Genomic DNA, 16,050 nt, shown 5'->3' with positions numbered 1-16,050 from the left:
ATGAGAGATTAGTGTTTTCCCGCAAATTACCACAGTCTATTTTTAGGGAGGGGTTTTGCCCACCTGATCCCACCTACAACAAAATACATTTTACTTGCTCCTGCTATTATGGGGCCCACGGGATCCCAATCCGGCTGCAGCACTCTAGCACCAGACCCTTTGAGGCCATCCTATCACTCCCCTTCTCCTAGGAAAGGAGCAGTGAAGGTGGGTCCTCCAGGCCTGCCTAGAAAGGCTACAGGGAAGCAGCCAATCAGAGCGCAGCAAGTTCATATAAAAAGAGCTGCAGGGCCCCTGAACAGGTCAGTTCCTGGCTGGGACCACAAGAGATAAGACAGAGGAACTCTCCAGGCACAGTGGCTTGGAGAGACCCTGCTCAAGCAGGGAACAGATGCAGGAAACCCAAGGACTATGGCAACAGGTGAACATGACCAAGTGGGAAGCAGCCCAGGAAATGCAGCAGCAACTATCAAAGGAAGCAGTAGGTATCTGGTGTTTATAGGGTCTCTGGATTGTAGTGTGACCATATGTCCCGTTTTGGCTGGGATAGTCCCTTTTTCAGACCCTGTGCTGGCTGTCCTGACTTTTTTGACAAAACTGGGCATTTATCCCATTTGCTCTTGCTAATTGATCATCAGTTGGCAAGAGCAAACTGGACAAAGCCACAGTTTTGCCAACAAGTGGGGTGGGACCTCTGTCAGGCTGTGGTGGAACATATGTGGGGTGGCAACTGATGAACTCTTGGTTATCACCTCCTGGAAGGGGACTGAACTGAGAGTGACTTGGTCAAATAGCTGAGGCGGTGAGAATTGCTGTGGACAAAGTCTCCAGGGAGAAAGCCTTGGGAACAGTGCTCTAACATGGCAGGGAAGGACTTAAAGCTAGCCCAGAAGGAGCTGAGAACTGAGCCCAGAGACGATGCTAAAGACACCAACAAGGGCACAACAACAGTCCTTGTTGGACCTTTGTTACCCCAGAAGGGGTTTGTTCACGTATACTGACTGTGCGAGACTTGGACAGATGGCTGAGCCACTGAAGGACCTGCCTGACAAGGGTAACAACCTACAGGAGGTAAAAGGAAAAGGGAGAGTGCAGGATCACAGCCAGCCAACAGGAAGCGCTCCCAAGAGGTGAGCGCACCCCATCACTCACCTGGCTCAATGGCTCTGTCTAGTCAGCAGCCAGTATCAAGCGGAGTACCCCAAGAGTTGGTCCTGGGGCTGGTTTTGTTCAATATCTTCGCTAATGATCTGGAGGATGGCATGGACTGCACCCTCAGCAAGTTTGCAGATGACACAAAACTGGGAGGAGTGGTAGATACTATGGAGGGTAGGGAGAGGATACAGAGGGACCTAGACAAATTAGAGGATTGGGCCAAAAGGAATCTGAGGTTCAACACAGGATGGAAGAATCCCATGCACTGCAAAGACTAGGGACCGAGTGGCTAGACAGCAGTTCTGCAGAAAAGGGCCTAGGGGTTACAGTGGATGAGAAGCTGGATATGAGTCAACAGTGTGCCCTTGTTGCCAAGAAGGCTAATGGCATTTTGGGCTGTATAAGTAGGAGCACTACCAGCAGATCAAGGGACGTGATCATTCCCCTCTATTCGGCATTAGTGAGGCCTCATCTGGAGTACTGTGTCCAGTTTTGGGCCCCACACTACAAGAAGGATGTGGAAAAACTGGAAGGAGTCCAGCGGAGGGCAACAAAAATGATGAGGGGTCTGGAGCACATGACTTATGAGGAGGAGTTGAGGGAACTGGAATTTAGTCTGCAGAGAAGGATGAGGGGGGATTTGATAGCTGCTTTCAACTACCTGAAAGGGGGTTCCAAAGAGGATGGATCTAGACTGTTCTCAGTGGTAGCAGATGACAGAACAAGGAGTAATGATCTCAAGTTGCAGTGGGGAAGGTTTAGGTTGGATATTAGGAAAAACTTTTTCACTAGCAGGGTGGTGAAGCACTGGAATGGGTTCCCTAGGGAGGTGGTGGAATCTCCTTCCTTAGAGGTTTTTAAGGTCAGGCTTGACAAAGCCCTGGCTGGGATGATTTAGTTGGGGGATTGGTCCTGCTTTGAGCAGGGGGTTCGATTAGATGACGTCCTGAGGTTCCTTCCAACCCTGGTATTCTATGATCACAGCAACCTTCACCTGCAGCACTGGCTCATATCCTACCCTGAATGTGACCACCTCTTGATCAATGGCTTATGTGAACCAAGCTACTGGCCACTGTTGAGCTCTTGGCGTATGAGCATCAGCACTGCTCCTTGTGTGCAGTCTCCTCAGAGAAGCCATCGATTGGACAGATCTGGAGACTGAACACCTCCTCTGCCCTCACAGCAGCAAGGTGAGCCTGAGGCAGATGGCCAGGCCAGCTGCTGGTTGTGCTATAGCTCTTCTGTGGATTCACTGAGGATTTCAGTTTTCACAGTCCTCAGCCTGGGACTTTTCACTAGCACAATGTTCCATGTTCTCAGATTGTCAGCTAGAAAGGCACCTGCAGCCTAGGGGACCTTATAACATAATTCCAATGATGTTAAAATAGTCCCAAATAATACATCAAAAGTCTCTTTATCACCCTGCAAGTGTGCAAGCAATAGTCGTCTTGTGTTTACAGGGCCTTTCACTCAAACTGATCCCAAAGTGCTTGGCAAACTTTGCCAGTGTATTGGGAGCCACTTCACCCACTACTGAAATGCAGCTACCTCTAGGGGTAAGCAGATGCCATGCAGTGTTTCATGCAGAAGAAACAGTTCAGGACAGGAAATGAAGAATAGCAGTTGTGATTACAAGGGGTATTTATCCAGGCATATCCAGTTGTGATTACAAGGGGCAATTTACCTGGAAGCTCCCAGGATGAAATTTGGCCAGGACACTAGTATTAGGATAATGTATCCTTAATGACAACAGGGGGTCAGAGCTCAGTTTTGTTACCTACCCAGGAGACCTCCATCAACACAGCAGCCTCTACCCCATGCTGGCCTGCTGGTTCAGTGTGGACAAAGGGAAGGGCATGGCATCCTGCAGCAGCTGGTTTTCCTTAGAGGCCCCCATTCCAGCTACTCACCCAGCCCAACACTCTGTCACGAGGAGATGGCAGGTTGGAAAGATACTGCCATTTAGAGACAAGTCAGCTACTGTTCCTTCAATGGGGTTTCCACTTACTGCAGTGACAGCTTGAAAGAACTGGTTGGGGTCTCCAATCCCAGACACAGACAACAGAGGAGCACTGGCAGCTAGTGCTCCAGCCACAATGTTAGGATATTTCATTCTCATGTAAGCACTCAACATTCCACCATAACTGGGGGGGAGAGAGAGAGAGGAGGGTTACTTCATTCAACACGTGACTTAAAGCAAACTTCTCTGGTAATTTGGGCCCTGTGGAGCCAGCAGTCGTGGCCTCGCCCAACCCAGTGAGCCTGGAATCTAAATGAGAATTTCATCTTACATTTTTAAAAAAGCAGCTCTCTTGTCCTCTCCTTTCCAAAAAGCATTAACACAAATCTACACCCATCGCTGAGGCTGAGAGGCGCAAGCGGCTGGTCTCCACTCTGCAGAGGGCAGCCTGGGTGTGAGGCCATCTAAAGGTCTCTCACACATACTTAAAACGAGTTAATTATGCTTGGGGTGTATCCTCAGCATGTACCTGCTGACCTTTCCTAAATCCTCCAGCAGCTCCCTGCATACCCTGGAACTGAAGTCCTCTCTTTACCCACAGAACAGCAGCAGCACAAGATTCCCCCACGTGGCCCAGCCAAAGTGCATCATCAAGATCCCCTCCAAAGTCATGTGGGGAATTCAGTCTCCATAATGCCTTAGCCTCTCTACTAAGTCTACCAACCACTATGATAGTTTCAGTACTGCAAACACAACTGACCCTAGTGATTCCCTTCATGCATGCTACTGAAGTGCAATCCATTAATAAAATCTTTCCAGTCACCAGCAGCCTGGGCTGAATGTGAACTGGAGATTTACTGGTCAAAAGCTCTTTGTCTCATTACCAGTTTCCTGCCTTCCCAGTATAAAATGTTTTGTTACAGTTTTACATTAAGGATCCCTGTCTCTTGAAGTTCTTGGGTGCGGTGGTCCAACGTTCTTGGTCAGCTCAGGGACAGGCACAGAACCTGGAACTACACCTCTACCCCGATATAACATGGTCATGGGGAGCCAAAAATCCTTATGCATCATATCCTTACCATTCTATTGGGGTAGTGGTGGCAGGGCTGCAGCGGTGATTTAAAGAGGCCGGGGCTCCGGCCGCAGCCCCAGGGTAGCAGCAGCAGGGCTCCAGTGGTGATTTAAAGAGCTCCGAGCTCTCGTTGCTGCGGGGAGCCCAGGCCCCTTTAAATCGCCGGCCAAGCTCACTGCTGCAGCCCCGGGGTAGCAGCGGCAGGGCTCCAGCGGTGATTTAAAGGGCCTGTACTACTCAGCATGGTCTCCTATTTTAGACCTCATCTCCTTGCAGGGGACTGAAGGCTGCTGGGTTGAGACTTTATGGCCCTCATCCAGACAGCACACATTTTAAACAGAGCAAAGATCAGGAATCAGTGCTAGGAAACAAACTGAAGCAACTAGGGGGAAGGGGCCGCATTCCAGAGTTATATCCTACCATGTGCAAATACCCATCGAGCTTCAATGCAAAGAAAACTGAAGCGAGAGAGCAAGGAATCCTGGGAAAGCGTGCATTGCTACTGGAAGGGGAACCCCGTAAGGACAGCACCACATCAGTTAGGGAACAATGTAGAGAAGGAAGCTAAGGACCTGGAGAGACCTGAGAGCATTTACCTGCCTCCGAAGGCAATGACTGGGCAATCCCTGGCACCATACTGCTTTTTAAGCTCTGTAATGAGCACCGCATAGTCAGCAAGGGCTTGTTCCACAGTGAGTAAGCCGATATTTTCCCGCTGCATTGACAGTTTCCCAAATGGAAGAGATGTCCCATAATACCTCTGAAAGAAAGCGAAGGATAAAGAGATGTTGGACTTGCTGCATCATATCTCCTCTCCTCTCCTAGGTCATCATGTTCAAGCCTGCCTGGGTCAGCAGAAGCTGAACGTCATTGCCTTCTTACAGCTGTTTGGTGGCCAATTTAAAATTCCCTGGTGGTCTGTCCTCTTCGTAACTGACAAGTAGTCACATGACAAGCCAAAACAGTGGGCATTAACTGGCCCCCTCGTTGGCCATCTTAGCGGAGAGGCCAACAACTCAAAACCCCAAGGGTTGAATGAGTGATGAAGATTGAACCCTCACCTCATTCATAAACCTTCAACTCCACGCAGCAACCCAGACTACAGAGAGCTTATGTGGGTGGTAAATCAGGGCAGAATTTGCCCCAACAGTTATGAAGTCAGGCACAATAATGCAGACCCCCAGCACACACCATTCTCCAGCTGTGAATCTGTTGATGTTCAGAGCTAGAGAAAATTGATTACAAAAGCACCATTCTAAAGTACAATACAGCCCAGGTTTTGCTGAATGAACTATTATTTATCCTGCACTGCTGATAGGCACAATAAATAATGCAGAGTACGTGGTTCAGTAGGGGAGAGTCACTAGTATGTCTAGAAAGGCCATGGGAGCTGCACAGCAATTTCAGAGTAAGGGACTTGTAGCTAATTATCCTGGGACCGTTGGGGTTGCTGCTGGCAATATCTGATGGAGATAAAATATGGAAAAAAAAAAAGTTAATAAAATACTCACATGCTCTGCAAAAACCACTAGTGCATTCTGCTGTTCTGCCAGCTCAAGGATGAAGCCGGAATTCTGAGCAAATTCCCAAATGTCTCCTTCATTCCCAGTATAAAAGAAGATGGGCCCAACTCCCTTCTTCCAGAATTCAGCTATAAAAGACAGTCATTAGAAGCGCATTAGAGAAAACAAGAAGTGCCTGGTGACGCATGCTGGGGTATGGCTATACGTACAGCTGTACAGTGCTGCCGCACTTTGAAGTGCGAGTGTGGTCACGGTGCCAGCGCTGGGAGAGAGCTCTCCCAGCGCTGCATGTACTCCACCCCCCCCGTGGGATTAGCTTACAGCGCTGGGGCACTGTTTACACTGGCGCTTTACAGCGCTGTAACTTGCTGCTCTCAGGGGGGTGTTTTTTCACACCCCTGAGCAAGAAAGTTGCAACGCTGTAAAGCACCAGTGTAGCCAAGGCCTAGGACTCAGTCCCTCAGCTAAGTTAATGGGGAGTTAAGGATTGTATGATAGGGCTGAATTGTTCTTTGAAAAGAGATTCACTCATGATGGTATGACACTGAGAAATACAGACATTCCAGATTTAGGGCCATGTGCCATCCCAGTTCTGAGCATCTAACAATATCTCTTCTATGCCTAGAAATCCCTAGTCTCAGAAAACTGCAGGACACTAGAAACAACTGTCCCCATAGTAGTAATGATATCAGCCAAAAACATTTATCTGAGCTTACTTCTCCACACGGTGTATGAATGGGCAATACATTAGGAAAAATCTGGTTGATATCCATCCGTATGTGTTGTGTCTAATCTCCCATTCTTACTGGGATATGTAATTTAGCCCACCATTCTGAAAACTGTTGCAGATCACATGTATATACTTGTCTATAACTGAATGTGAGTGACAGCAAGATCCCATGAGGTGCCTGTGGATTGCTGAGTTTTAATGTAGACGTGTGTCCGGAAACAAACGTTTGTGAAGTGTCTAACATTAGACTTTACACTCCCACTGCTTAACAGAAATATGACCGAAAATTTATTTTTGACAAACACTTAGTGTAAAGTTATCGATGCAATAAGCAGATAAGAAGAACATAAAAATGGCCATACTGGGTCAGACCAAAGGCCCATCTAGCTCAGTATCCTGTCTTCTGACAGTGGCCAATGCCAGATGCTTCAGAGAGAATAACAAAACAGGCAATCATCAAGTGATCCATCCATCATCCACTGCCAGCTTCTGGCAGTCAGAGGCAAGGGCCACCCAGAGCATGGGGTTGCATCCCTGACCATCCTGATTAATATAGCCATTAAGGGACCTATCCTCCATGAACTTATATCATTCTTTTTGAACCCCGATATAGTTTTGGCCTTCACAACATCTCCTGGCAATGAGTTCCACAGTTGACTGCGTTGTGTGAAAAAAATACCTCTTTTTGTTTGTTTTAAACCTGCTGCCTATTAATTTCATTTGGTGACCCCTAGTTCCTGTGTTATGGGAAGGAGTAAATAATACACACTTTTTTACTTTCTTCATACCAGTCATGATTTTATAGACCTCAATCATATCCCCCCTTAGTTGTCTCTTTTCCAAGCTGAAAAGTCAAAATCTTTTAAAGCTCTTCTCCACCTTTGTAACTCTTCACAGTCTACTTTGGACTTAACCATCTTGAGTAAATTTGTATCATCTGCAAATTTTGCGAGCTCACTGTTCACCCCCTTTTTCCATATCATTTATGAATATGTTGAACAGCACTCATCCTGGTACAGATCCCGAGGAGACACCACTATTTATAATAGTGATAATGATAAAGTATTTATAAATCAGTTGTGAAATCACAGACTCAGGTATGAGACACTGGTTCCTTGCAAAGGGGCCTCTTCTGTTTCCATGACATACATGGGTTATCAGCAGAGAAATATAGAAGAGGTAAATTACCACTAAGTGGAACTATAATCAAATATGACATACTGGAAAGATCACCAAAAGGGACTAGCAATTCTCTGAAGAACCAGAATGATTTGGTCTTACAGCCAACCTAAGTGTGGCTTTTTTTTAAAAAATGTTTATTCTTAGACTGAAACTTTGGACAACTCCCAGCTAATCTCACAAGAGTCAGCTGACCTACTTGTGAAATAAGTTTGGGCAGCCAGCTGTCATTAGTTGTTTCAAATCCTTACTGACTATCACAAAAGGCCCACAATGCACAAAAGGAAAGTGTTGGAGTGGGGAGACACACCCAGAACTCCTCCCTCCCCCAGATATTTTGCAACGAACAGAACTACTATGCTGATGTTCCATTTCTTTTACAATATTATTTAGTTCCAGTTTACAGAGTTTGGCCTGACATGACACTGGGATCAAATAAGTGTAACAATTAATTTAAAATAAGTGTTTCATTCAGTGATTTAAATAACCAACCATGCAACAAATTAGATGAGCACAAGAGAGTACAGGATACAAAACTGTTGCAGCAGACACTTCATGGCGGAGAAGAGGGAAGCAGAAACTATGGGTGGTCTTTCTCTGCCCCTCCACTCGACAGTAAAATTATAAATGGGAGCTGTTGACTGTCTGATCATAGCGCCCCCCTCCCCTCCAAAACACACACACCCACACTCAAAAACCCCTCAGCAGTGCAGAATTTGAGTCTCCTGACTTTCCAGGACATGTTTAACATCTGATTAACCATTTGTTTTCTCTGCTGTATTCAAAGCACCAAGCTGCACCTGCAATAGGTGCCACAGAAGTTACCAAAAATAATAATCCAGGCGCAAAGCAACAAAGGCCAGTTCATGCCTCACATAACTGGTCACTCCATGGCTCTGGGGTGGCCACATTTTGGATCCTGCATTCAGCTCTGCACACCTCATTACCAGAACAAACAACAAACTGGAGGAATACAGAGAAGAGCAACAGAAACGATGAAAGAACTCCGAACTGATTTGTGAGGAAAGATTAGAAGAGCTAAATCTGTATTGCTTGATTAAATTAACTACTATCATAGCTCTAACTGTCTACAAGTATTTGATGGATGTAAACCTTGAGGAGAAAAGGAACGGATTTACAGGGATCCAGGAGGAACCCCCAAGTTTACAAAAAAGAGAGAAAAAAAACATAGTAGTGAGATATATTTGACTGTGGAATAATCTTCCAAGGGAAGTAATAATAGAAGCCAGATCCCTTAAGGTATTTGAAACTGGGACTCAAAGGATGAACTAGTACAGGCCTGCACAACTGGTAAAGCGGCGAGGGCCACATTACTCCAAAGAGAACAGCAGAGGGCTGAAACCTCCCGGCCCTGCAGAAATACCCCGCCCCAGGGCCGCCCAGCCCTGCGGAAACAAACCCTCCTTCCCCAGCGCCGCCCCACCAAAACAGCTGTGGGCCAAAAAGGAAGGTTGGGGGTGGGGAGGTGATACTTTATTTTAAATCAACCAGGGGCTCCCAGCTGAAGAGGTGGCTGGGAGCCCAAAGGGGCAAATTAAAGGGCCAGGGGCTCCGGCAGCTGGGGGAACCCGGCAGGGCCGGCTCTAGGTTTTTTGCTGCCCCAAGCAAAAAAAACATTTGGCTACCCCCCATCCCAGCCCTAGGCTCCCCCCCTGTACTCCCCTACTGCCCCAGTCCTGGGCTCTCCCCCCACCCACCCACACCCCCTGCTGTCCCAGCGCTGGGCTTCCCCCTTTCCTCCCCAGCAGTGCCCTCCCCCCACCCCACTGCTGCCCCAACCCTGGGCTCCCCCCGACCAGTGCCCCCCCCACACACCTCCTGCCGCCCCAACCCTGGGTCACTGGTAACTCACTCCCAGGGTGAGTCATTCAGCAGGAATTTTGGATGTGCACAAAACACAGACAGGATTGGTTCCCATATGGTTACAGAGCTGCAGTAAAGTGGAACAATTTTCAGCTTGTGTGATTGGAGGATATCTGGATGCATATTATAAGACTGTCCTCCATAAATGAGGAAAAGTTGAGGTGCCTTTTTCATTCTTTCATTCCACTCTTTGTTTCTATGGGGAATCTGCCAATGCAATATCACTGTCTTCTTTTTAAACAAACAAAAAGGCAATGGCTGTTGAAAATAGCAATTCCAATCCTAATAAGCATTTCTTGCTCAATTTTATTCTACTTTTTCTACAGCAAGTTACAGTGGATCAGTATATTTGATTTGGGAGAAATGAAGTAACAGCTGCCCAAACTGAGCTTGAGCACTCCTGAATTTTGAGGTGTTCAAATCTTGGAAGGCAGCTGCTGGGGGTCGGGGGGGGGGGGCTCTGGACTCCGCGGGGGAGCATGGCAGCAATGTGTCTGGAGCTGCACGGAGCCAGACACGCTGGTCTGAGTGGCACAGTAAGGGGGCTGGGGATTGGAGAAGGGGAAGGGGGTTCCAGTGGGCAGTCAAGGGACGGGGAGCAGTGGGGGTTGGATGGGGCGAAGGTTTGCGGGGGGGGGGGGGGGACAGTCAGGGGACAGGCAGCAGTTGGATAGGCATGGGAGTCCCAAGGGTTTAATCAGGGGACAGGTAGGGGGTGGGATCCTGGGGGGAAGTTGGGGGGGTCTCAGGAGGGGGCAGCTGCGGACAAGGAGAAGGGAGGCTTCGATAGGGGCTGGGGTCCCAAGGGGCAGTTAAGGGCAGGGGTCTCGGGGGGGGCAATCAGGTGACAAGGAGCAACGGCATTTAGATAGAGGGTGGGGTCCTGGGGGGGCAGTTAGGGGCAGGGGTCCGGGGAGATGGGTATCAGGGAACAAGGACCAGCAGTGCTTAGATAGGGGGTGCGGGTCCTTGGGGGCAGTTGGGGTAGGGGTCCAGGGAGGGGGCAATCAGCGGCTGCAAGTCAGGAGTCAAAGGGCTCTGGGCTGCCCGCAGCCATGGGGAGCTCTGAGCCCTTTAAATTCCAGCCGCGGCCGGGATTCATAGGGCTCTGGGCTGCCGGTCGCTGTGGGGAGCCCTGAGCCCTTTAAATCCCAGCCGTGGCCCCGCCGCCGGAATTCAAAGGGCTTTGGGGTGCCTGAAGCCGTGGGGAGCCCTGAGCCCTTTAAATCCCAGCCGCGGCTGGGAATCTCTGCGGGCAGCCCAGAGCCCTTTGATTCTCAGCTGCGGCTGAGATTTAAAGGGCTCTGGGCTCCCTGCGGCTGCCGGCAGCCCAGAGCCCTTTGACTCCTGGCTGCCCTTTTGATTGCCCGCCCCAGCTGAGATTTAAAGGGTTCTGGGCTCCCCGCGGCTTCAGGCAGTCCAGAGCCCTCTGATTCCCGGCCGCGGCTGGGATTTAAAGGGCTCAGGGCTCCCCGCAGCTGCGGGCTGCGCAGAGCCCTCTGACTCCCAGCCGCGTCTGGGATTTAAAGGGCTCAGGGCTCCTCACGGCTGCTGGCAGCCTAAAGCCCTTTGACTCCAGGCCACAGCTGAGATTTAAAGGGCTCTGCCCGCCACGGCTGAGATTCAAAGGGCTCTGGGCTGCCTGCAGGGTGCCGTGTGCGGGGGATTTAGAATCCCCCTGCGGGCCACATAGTGAGGCTCTGCAGGCTGTATATTGTGCAGGCCTGAACTAGTAGGTATCTTCCATCATTAATTTAATTCCATGAAATGGTTTGCTATGCTGCAGTACAGCAGAGCCAATGTGGAATACCAGCTGCTGTATTCCTATCACAGGGAAATTTGGAAGTACATTCGATGTGTCATTCCGGAAAAGCCACAGGACAATGTTTCTGTGAAAGTTTCACCATATTTCCAAAAATCACTGACAGATGGGCCCCCACATAACAGTCCAAAAGAATTTGCAGATCTGGGTAACAGTAAACACATTTTGGAGATGAAACACAACTCTGTCTGAGCCCCAGTTTGCAAAGGACGTACCTGTTGTGAGGTATCGCTGTAGGAAGGTCTTATTGCCATACGATTCGAAGTTGAAGTGATCCAATACCTGCTCAAAATACTGCTCCTTGTAAACAGGCTCTGGTGTTCTGTAAACTAAAGAATCACTGGCTGGGTTACACTGGGTTTGCAGGAAGGGTTTAAAGGGGCACGGGCAGTAGGGTGACCAGATGTCCAGATTTTTGTGTGTGTGTCTTATATAGGCTCCTATTACCCCCCACCCGTCTCGATTGCTCACCCTTGCTGGCTGGTCACCCGAACGCGCAGCCTGTGTAAAACGGGTGTCTACAAAGCTTAAGGGGAGCAGAGACGTTCCCATGCCGCTTTCCAAGTATTATTCTGAATGGCAGAGATCCCCCTCCCCCACTCCTGCCCGCCGCGATGCGCATGGAGCGCAGGGCTGGCTCTGCTCCGGAGTCACTCCACTGGCCAGGCGGAGGGAAGCGGAGCCGCTCAGGGCTCTCCCAGCGGGCGGCGGGTCGGTACCGGGGCCGGGTCAGGGGCACCTACCCCGTGCGGGCCGCCGGTCCCCTCCCTGCCCCTGGGTCCCCAGGCCCCGCACCAGCGGCAGCGCGAGGAGCAGCAGCAGGAGTGGGCGCGAGTGCGCTCCGGACTGGGTTCCCATGGTAACCATCGGCTCGAGCCCCCTCCGGCCAGGCGCTCGCGGCGGGGTCTCGGCGGCAATGGGACACTCACATGACTCGAGGGTGATCACATGACCTGGGGGGGCTGGAGCCGGGAGATCACGTGGGGAGGGCGCCATTTCTACCGAGGCGCCGCCATCTTGTTTAATGAGGCCCTCCCATTAGCCTTGCCCTGGAGGAGAATGGTTAGCCCCAGGGGCCCGATGAGAGGGTGAGGAGAACCAGGCCAGGTGGGGCTAACCATTCTCCTCCAGGGAGCTGGGGCTGCTGCGTCCTTCTGCAGGGGGAGCAGTTCCAGAGAGGGGGCACTGATGTGGCTTAGTGCATGGTGCAGCTAGGGACTACGGTTACTACCTCTGAAGTGCAAAACCGGGCAGGCGCACCACAACTCCAACCACAAGGCAGCTCCACAGCCCCACCCTTTCTCCAGCCACTGACAGGGTCTGGACAGAGAACTTATAGATCGGATTCATAACCTCATTTTCTTACTTAAACTGCGGAAGTGGGAACACTGCAGCATCTTTAGCTAGGCACAGAAACGTTTAACATTAGCTATCCCAGTGCATTGTGATAATAATACAAATCTTTAGAACCAGGTGTAAGCGGAGTCAGGCCCTGACATCTGGTGGTGAATTATGGGGAGTGTGGAAAGGAATTTTAGGTATTTGCATTGGCACACCCACCCCACCTAGCATAGCCCACTGCAGCCTGGGATGGTTATTTTGACAGCTCTGGGATCCCCAATTTCTTTGTTATTGGGGCAGGAGGAATAAAGTGTTGTCACCCTGATTATGTGAATGAGGAACTATGAGACTGCTTTATGACAGAGATGTCTCAATATCAATGAAATAGCACTTGCTAGACAAGGGACATGGGTGCCAAAACACACTGAAGTGAGAAAGGTTGGGGACTGGTGTGTGTACCTGATGGTATGGGTCCCTTTTGGGGGCCTGGAACATGAATTGCACATCCTCCTCTCTTTGCTGTTGAAGAGCAGAGCTAATTTTGATTCTATTAGAAGTCTACGTAGAGGCTGCTGAGCTCAATTCATGTTGGGCCAATGATGCACCAGCACTAGGGCTCCCCTACTACAAGCTGATATCACTAAAAGAGCTAAGCTTACTGTGCTGAGATCACGGAGTGCTGTGTTAACTAGTGGGGGAGCCTGAAGATCTATTGCTAAGCGGCTGGCAGCGTGAAGCAGTTTGCAGCATGTTGGAGCAGCCCATGGAACAGTGAGTGGGGTGGAGCAGCTTATGGGGCAGCTGGAGGAGCGGCACAGCTGGTGTAGTGGAGCTGGTTGTGGTGAAGGCTGCAGCAGAACTCCACGGAGAGGCAGAGTAGTTGGCCCTGGCCCACGTAAGGTGCCCCTTAACACCCTGTATGTTCCCCCGCTCCCGTTTCCACCCAGGCTAGGGGGTTAAACTCTGCAGATAAACTTTTGAACTCTAGGGTGGCACTGACCAGAGACTTTCGGGTTGTTGGACTTTGGAGTGATTGGACTTAAGACCCTAAGGGGGAAAGGACATTGCCAAACGTACTTGGAGGTGGGTTTTTGCTTATGTTTTGTGTTATAATCCTGTTTGTGGTGTTTCTCCAACGCGATGCCACATTGTTTCCCTCCTTTATTAAAAGGATTTTGCTACACTCAGACTCTGTGCTTGTGAGTGGGGAAGTATTGCCTCCTAGAGGCACCCGGGAGGGTGGTATGTAATTGTCCCAGGTCACTGGGTGGGGGCTCGAGCTGGTTTTGCATTGTGTTATTGAAACGGAACCCCTGGATACTGAACCTGGCCCTTGTTGCTGCCAACTCAGAGGGGCAGAAGGGTTACACAGGTAAAACCTGGCAGATTAAATTATTTTTGTGGCAACTGGCAAATCCCAGGCTGGTCAAATACTGGCCAGGTGGTAACCGTAGGTGCAGCCCCTGGGGGCTGGAGCATAGGAGTATGGTGGGATGGGGCTAGGATGATGGGGTCTGGGCTGTGATACAGCTTTGGAGGAGACTGGGATTTGCCATGGCCCTGCATGAAGCAGCTTCCAAGGAGCTTTGGCCGGAGCGCGGTAGCCCCGCTCTCCCGGCCGGAGCACCGCAGCCCCACAACCCCATCCAGAGCTTCGGCTGGAGCGCAGTGGCCCCGCTCTCCCGGCCGTCAATCTGAAGTGCTGCTGAAGACTGGGAGCGCTGCCCAGTGAGTACAAGCCCCGCCCTCCCAGGAATCAGGCCCTGCACTTGCTAAAACCAGCCCTGGCTGGGGGTCATGTGACCCTACGTGCAGCCCCCCCCCCCCCCACACACACGTCACCTATGGATACTGGTGTGGCTATTCCATTCCTGCCTCTTCAGGAATCAGTATATCCATTTTTAGTAACACAGGGTACTTTACAAATAGCATCTAGTTTTTCAAAATGTTTCACAGAATGTTTGGTTTCCTTAGTAGCCTACCCCCCCCTGCACCTGCTCCTTGCTTACCCTTCCCTGCTCCATCAGGACTCTACTTCCCCCCTTTAATCTGCTAGCTGGGTGAGTGTTTTCGCTTTTAGTCTTTTCCAAAATAACCAGGTTAAGTACGTTAGTGTGTAATTATAACTTCTCTAAGACATTTTAATTTACCATTTAAAATGATTGTGGGTATGTAGATGTTTCACAAGGTAAGTTAAGTTATTTCCTGCTGCCCTCTTGTAATGCATGTTTTAGGCAATGCAATTTAAGGTGATTAGCTTAGAAATGGTAAAATTAAATGTTGGTAATTTATTTGTATTAAATTGACCAATCAATTGTTTAAATTTGTATTTACCCAAAATCTGTGTAAATCAGGACAAGATACCATTTCAAAGCAGCAATTGTAAGAGTAAACTTCAACCAGAATTTACCTTGTAAAACTGTAATCCAAGTGCACCTATTTAAATATCATCTTTGGCTGATCCACTGTGAAAAGGTGCAGTGTACAGAGCAATCTGTCTTAAATAATAGGAGGGAAATAAAAGAAAAAGCAGAGGGACCCAGAGAACCTTTCTGCTCAAACAAAATGATTAGAAATACAGGAATATTCTAAAGACCTGCATTTAAACAGATATTTATTTTGAGGTTGCATAAATCTTAGATTAACTCATTCCCAAACTCATTCTGAGACACTTGCACAGGGGCTAGTGGATTCTTTACATGGGGTTGCTCCATTATCCTCCTTTCAAAGTTGGTGCATCACAGCTGTCTTGCTCACAAACACCTAGGCAATGATAAGGAAGCTATTTGAATAGAACAGGATGTATCATATTTCTAAGAGAAACTGCTTGCAGCAGTGGGCTGACCTTCCTGGGACCTGCTTCTATTGTTCAAATCAGCAACAATACTGCTCAGCGTAAAGAACTTTTTTATTGGCTATGGTAATTCACTTCCCTTGGCCCTAGATTGGAAATATGAAAACAGAACGTTGAAAGCCTGTTTAAGATGACAAGAAGGATCAAGTGTGTAATCAGTTGTAAAGGAGCCCTACAAATCATATACATAGCTTGCACCTGTCTCCCTTAAACCAGGGAAGTAGGATCAATGTATCCTCGTTTCTGAAACAGCCACAGTTCCTTTAAGATCCAAGTGGTATCTTTTATATTAGATGCTCAAGAACTTCATTAGCAGTTGGAAGGAGGAAGTGGGATTGAATTTAAAGCCATAGGAAAGTGACAAAAGTGCTTGGTTAACTCTGCAATGTATCATGGGTGGGAACATTTCCTCCTGAGTCCCACAGATGTCCAGCTTATGCCTTGAAGCTGGAAGGTTGATAACATTTGAAATGTAGAATCCTGACAATTCCAGACTGGCCACCAAATGAATGTCCACCACCTCTAAATGG

At 49.1% G+C, this 16,050-nt stretch overlaps 1 protein-coding gene across 2 annotated transcripts in view; it reads right to left on the bottom strand.

Annotated features, from left to right (window-relative positions):
- The window catches only part of DPP7 (dipeptidyl peptidase 7), a 34,702-nt gene extending 22,371 nt beyond the window's left edge, over positions 1 to 12,331 (bottom strand). The window contains exons 1-5 of one of the 2 annotated variants that reach the window (XM_050926368.1): positions 12,255 to 12,331; positions 11,541 to 11,654; positions 5,699 to 5,838; positions 4,784 to 4,947; positions 3,164 to 3,299 (exon numbers count right to left, since the gene is read on the bottom strand). In XM_050926368.1, coding sequence (XP_050782325.1) covers positions 3,164 to 3,299; positions 4,784 to 4,947; positions 5,699 to 5,838; positions 11,541 to 11,654; positions 12,255 to 12,321 — 621 coding nt within the window. In that variant the 5' untranslated portion in view covers positions 12,322 to 12,331. The other variant, XM_050926367.1, reaches the window with a different exon arrangement.
- Positions 12,332 to 16,050: the final 3,719 nt, after the last annotated feature.

The sequence above is a fragment of the Gopherus flavomarginatus genome, chromosome 17 (assembly GCF_025201925.1).
Source record: "Gopherus flavomarginatus isolate rGopFla2 chromosome 17, rGopFla2.mat.asm, whole genome shotgun sequence".
Classification (NCBI taxonomy): Eukaryota; Metazoa; Chordata; order Testudines; family Testudinidae; genus Gopherus; species Gopherus flavomarginatus.
Note: the sequence above shows the minus strand (reverse complement) of the source record. Positions and strands in the feature narration are given on the sequence as shown.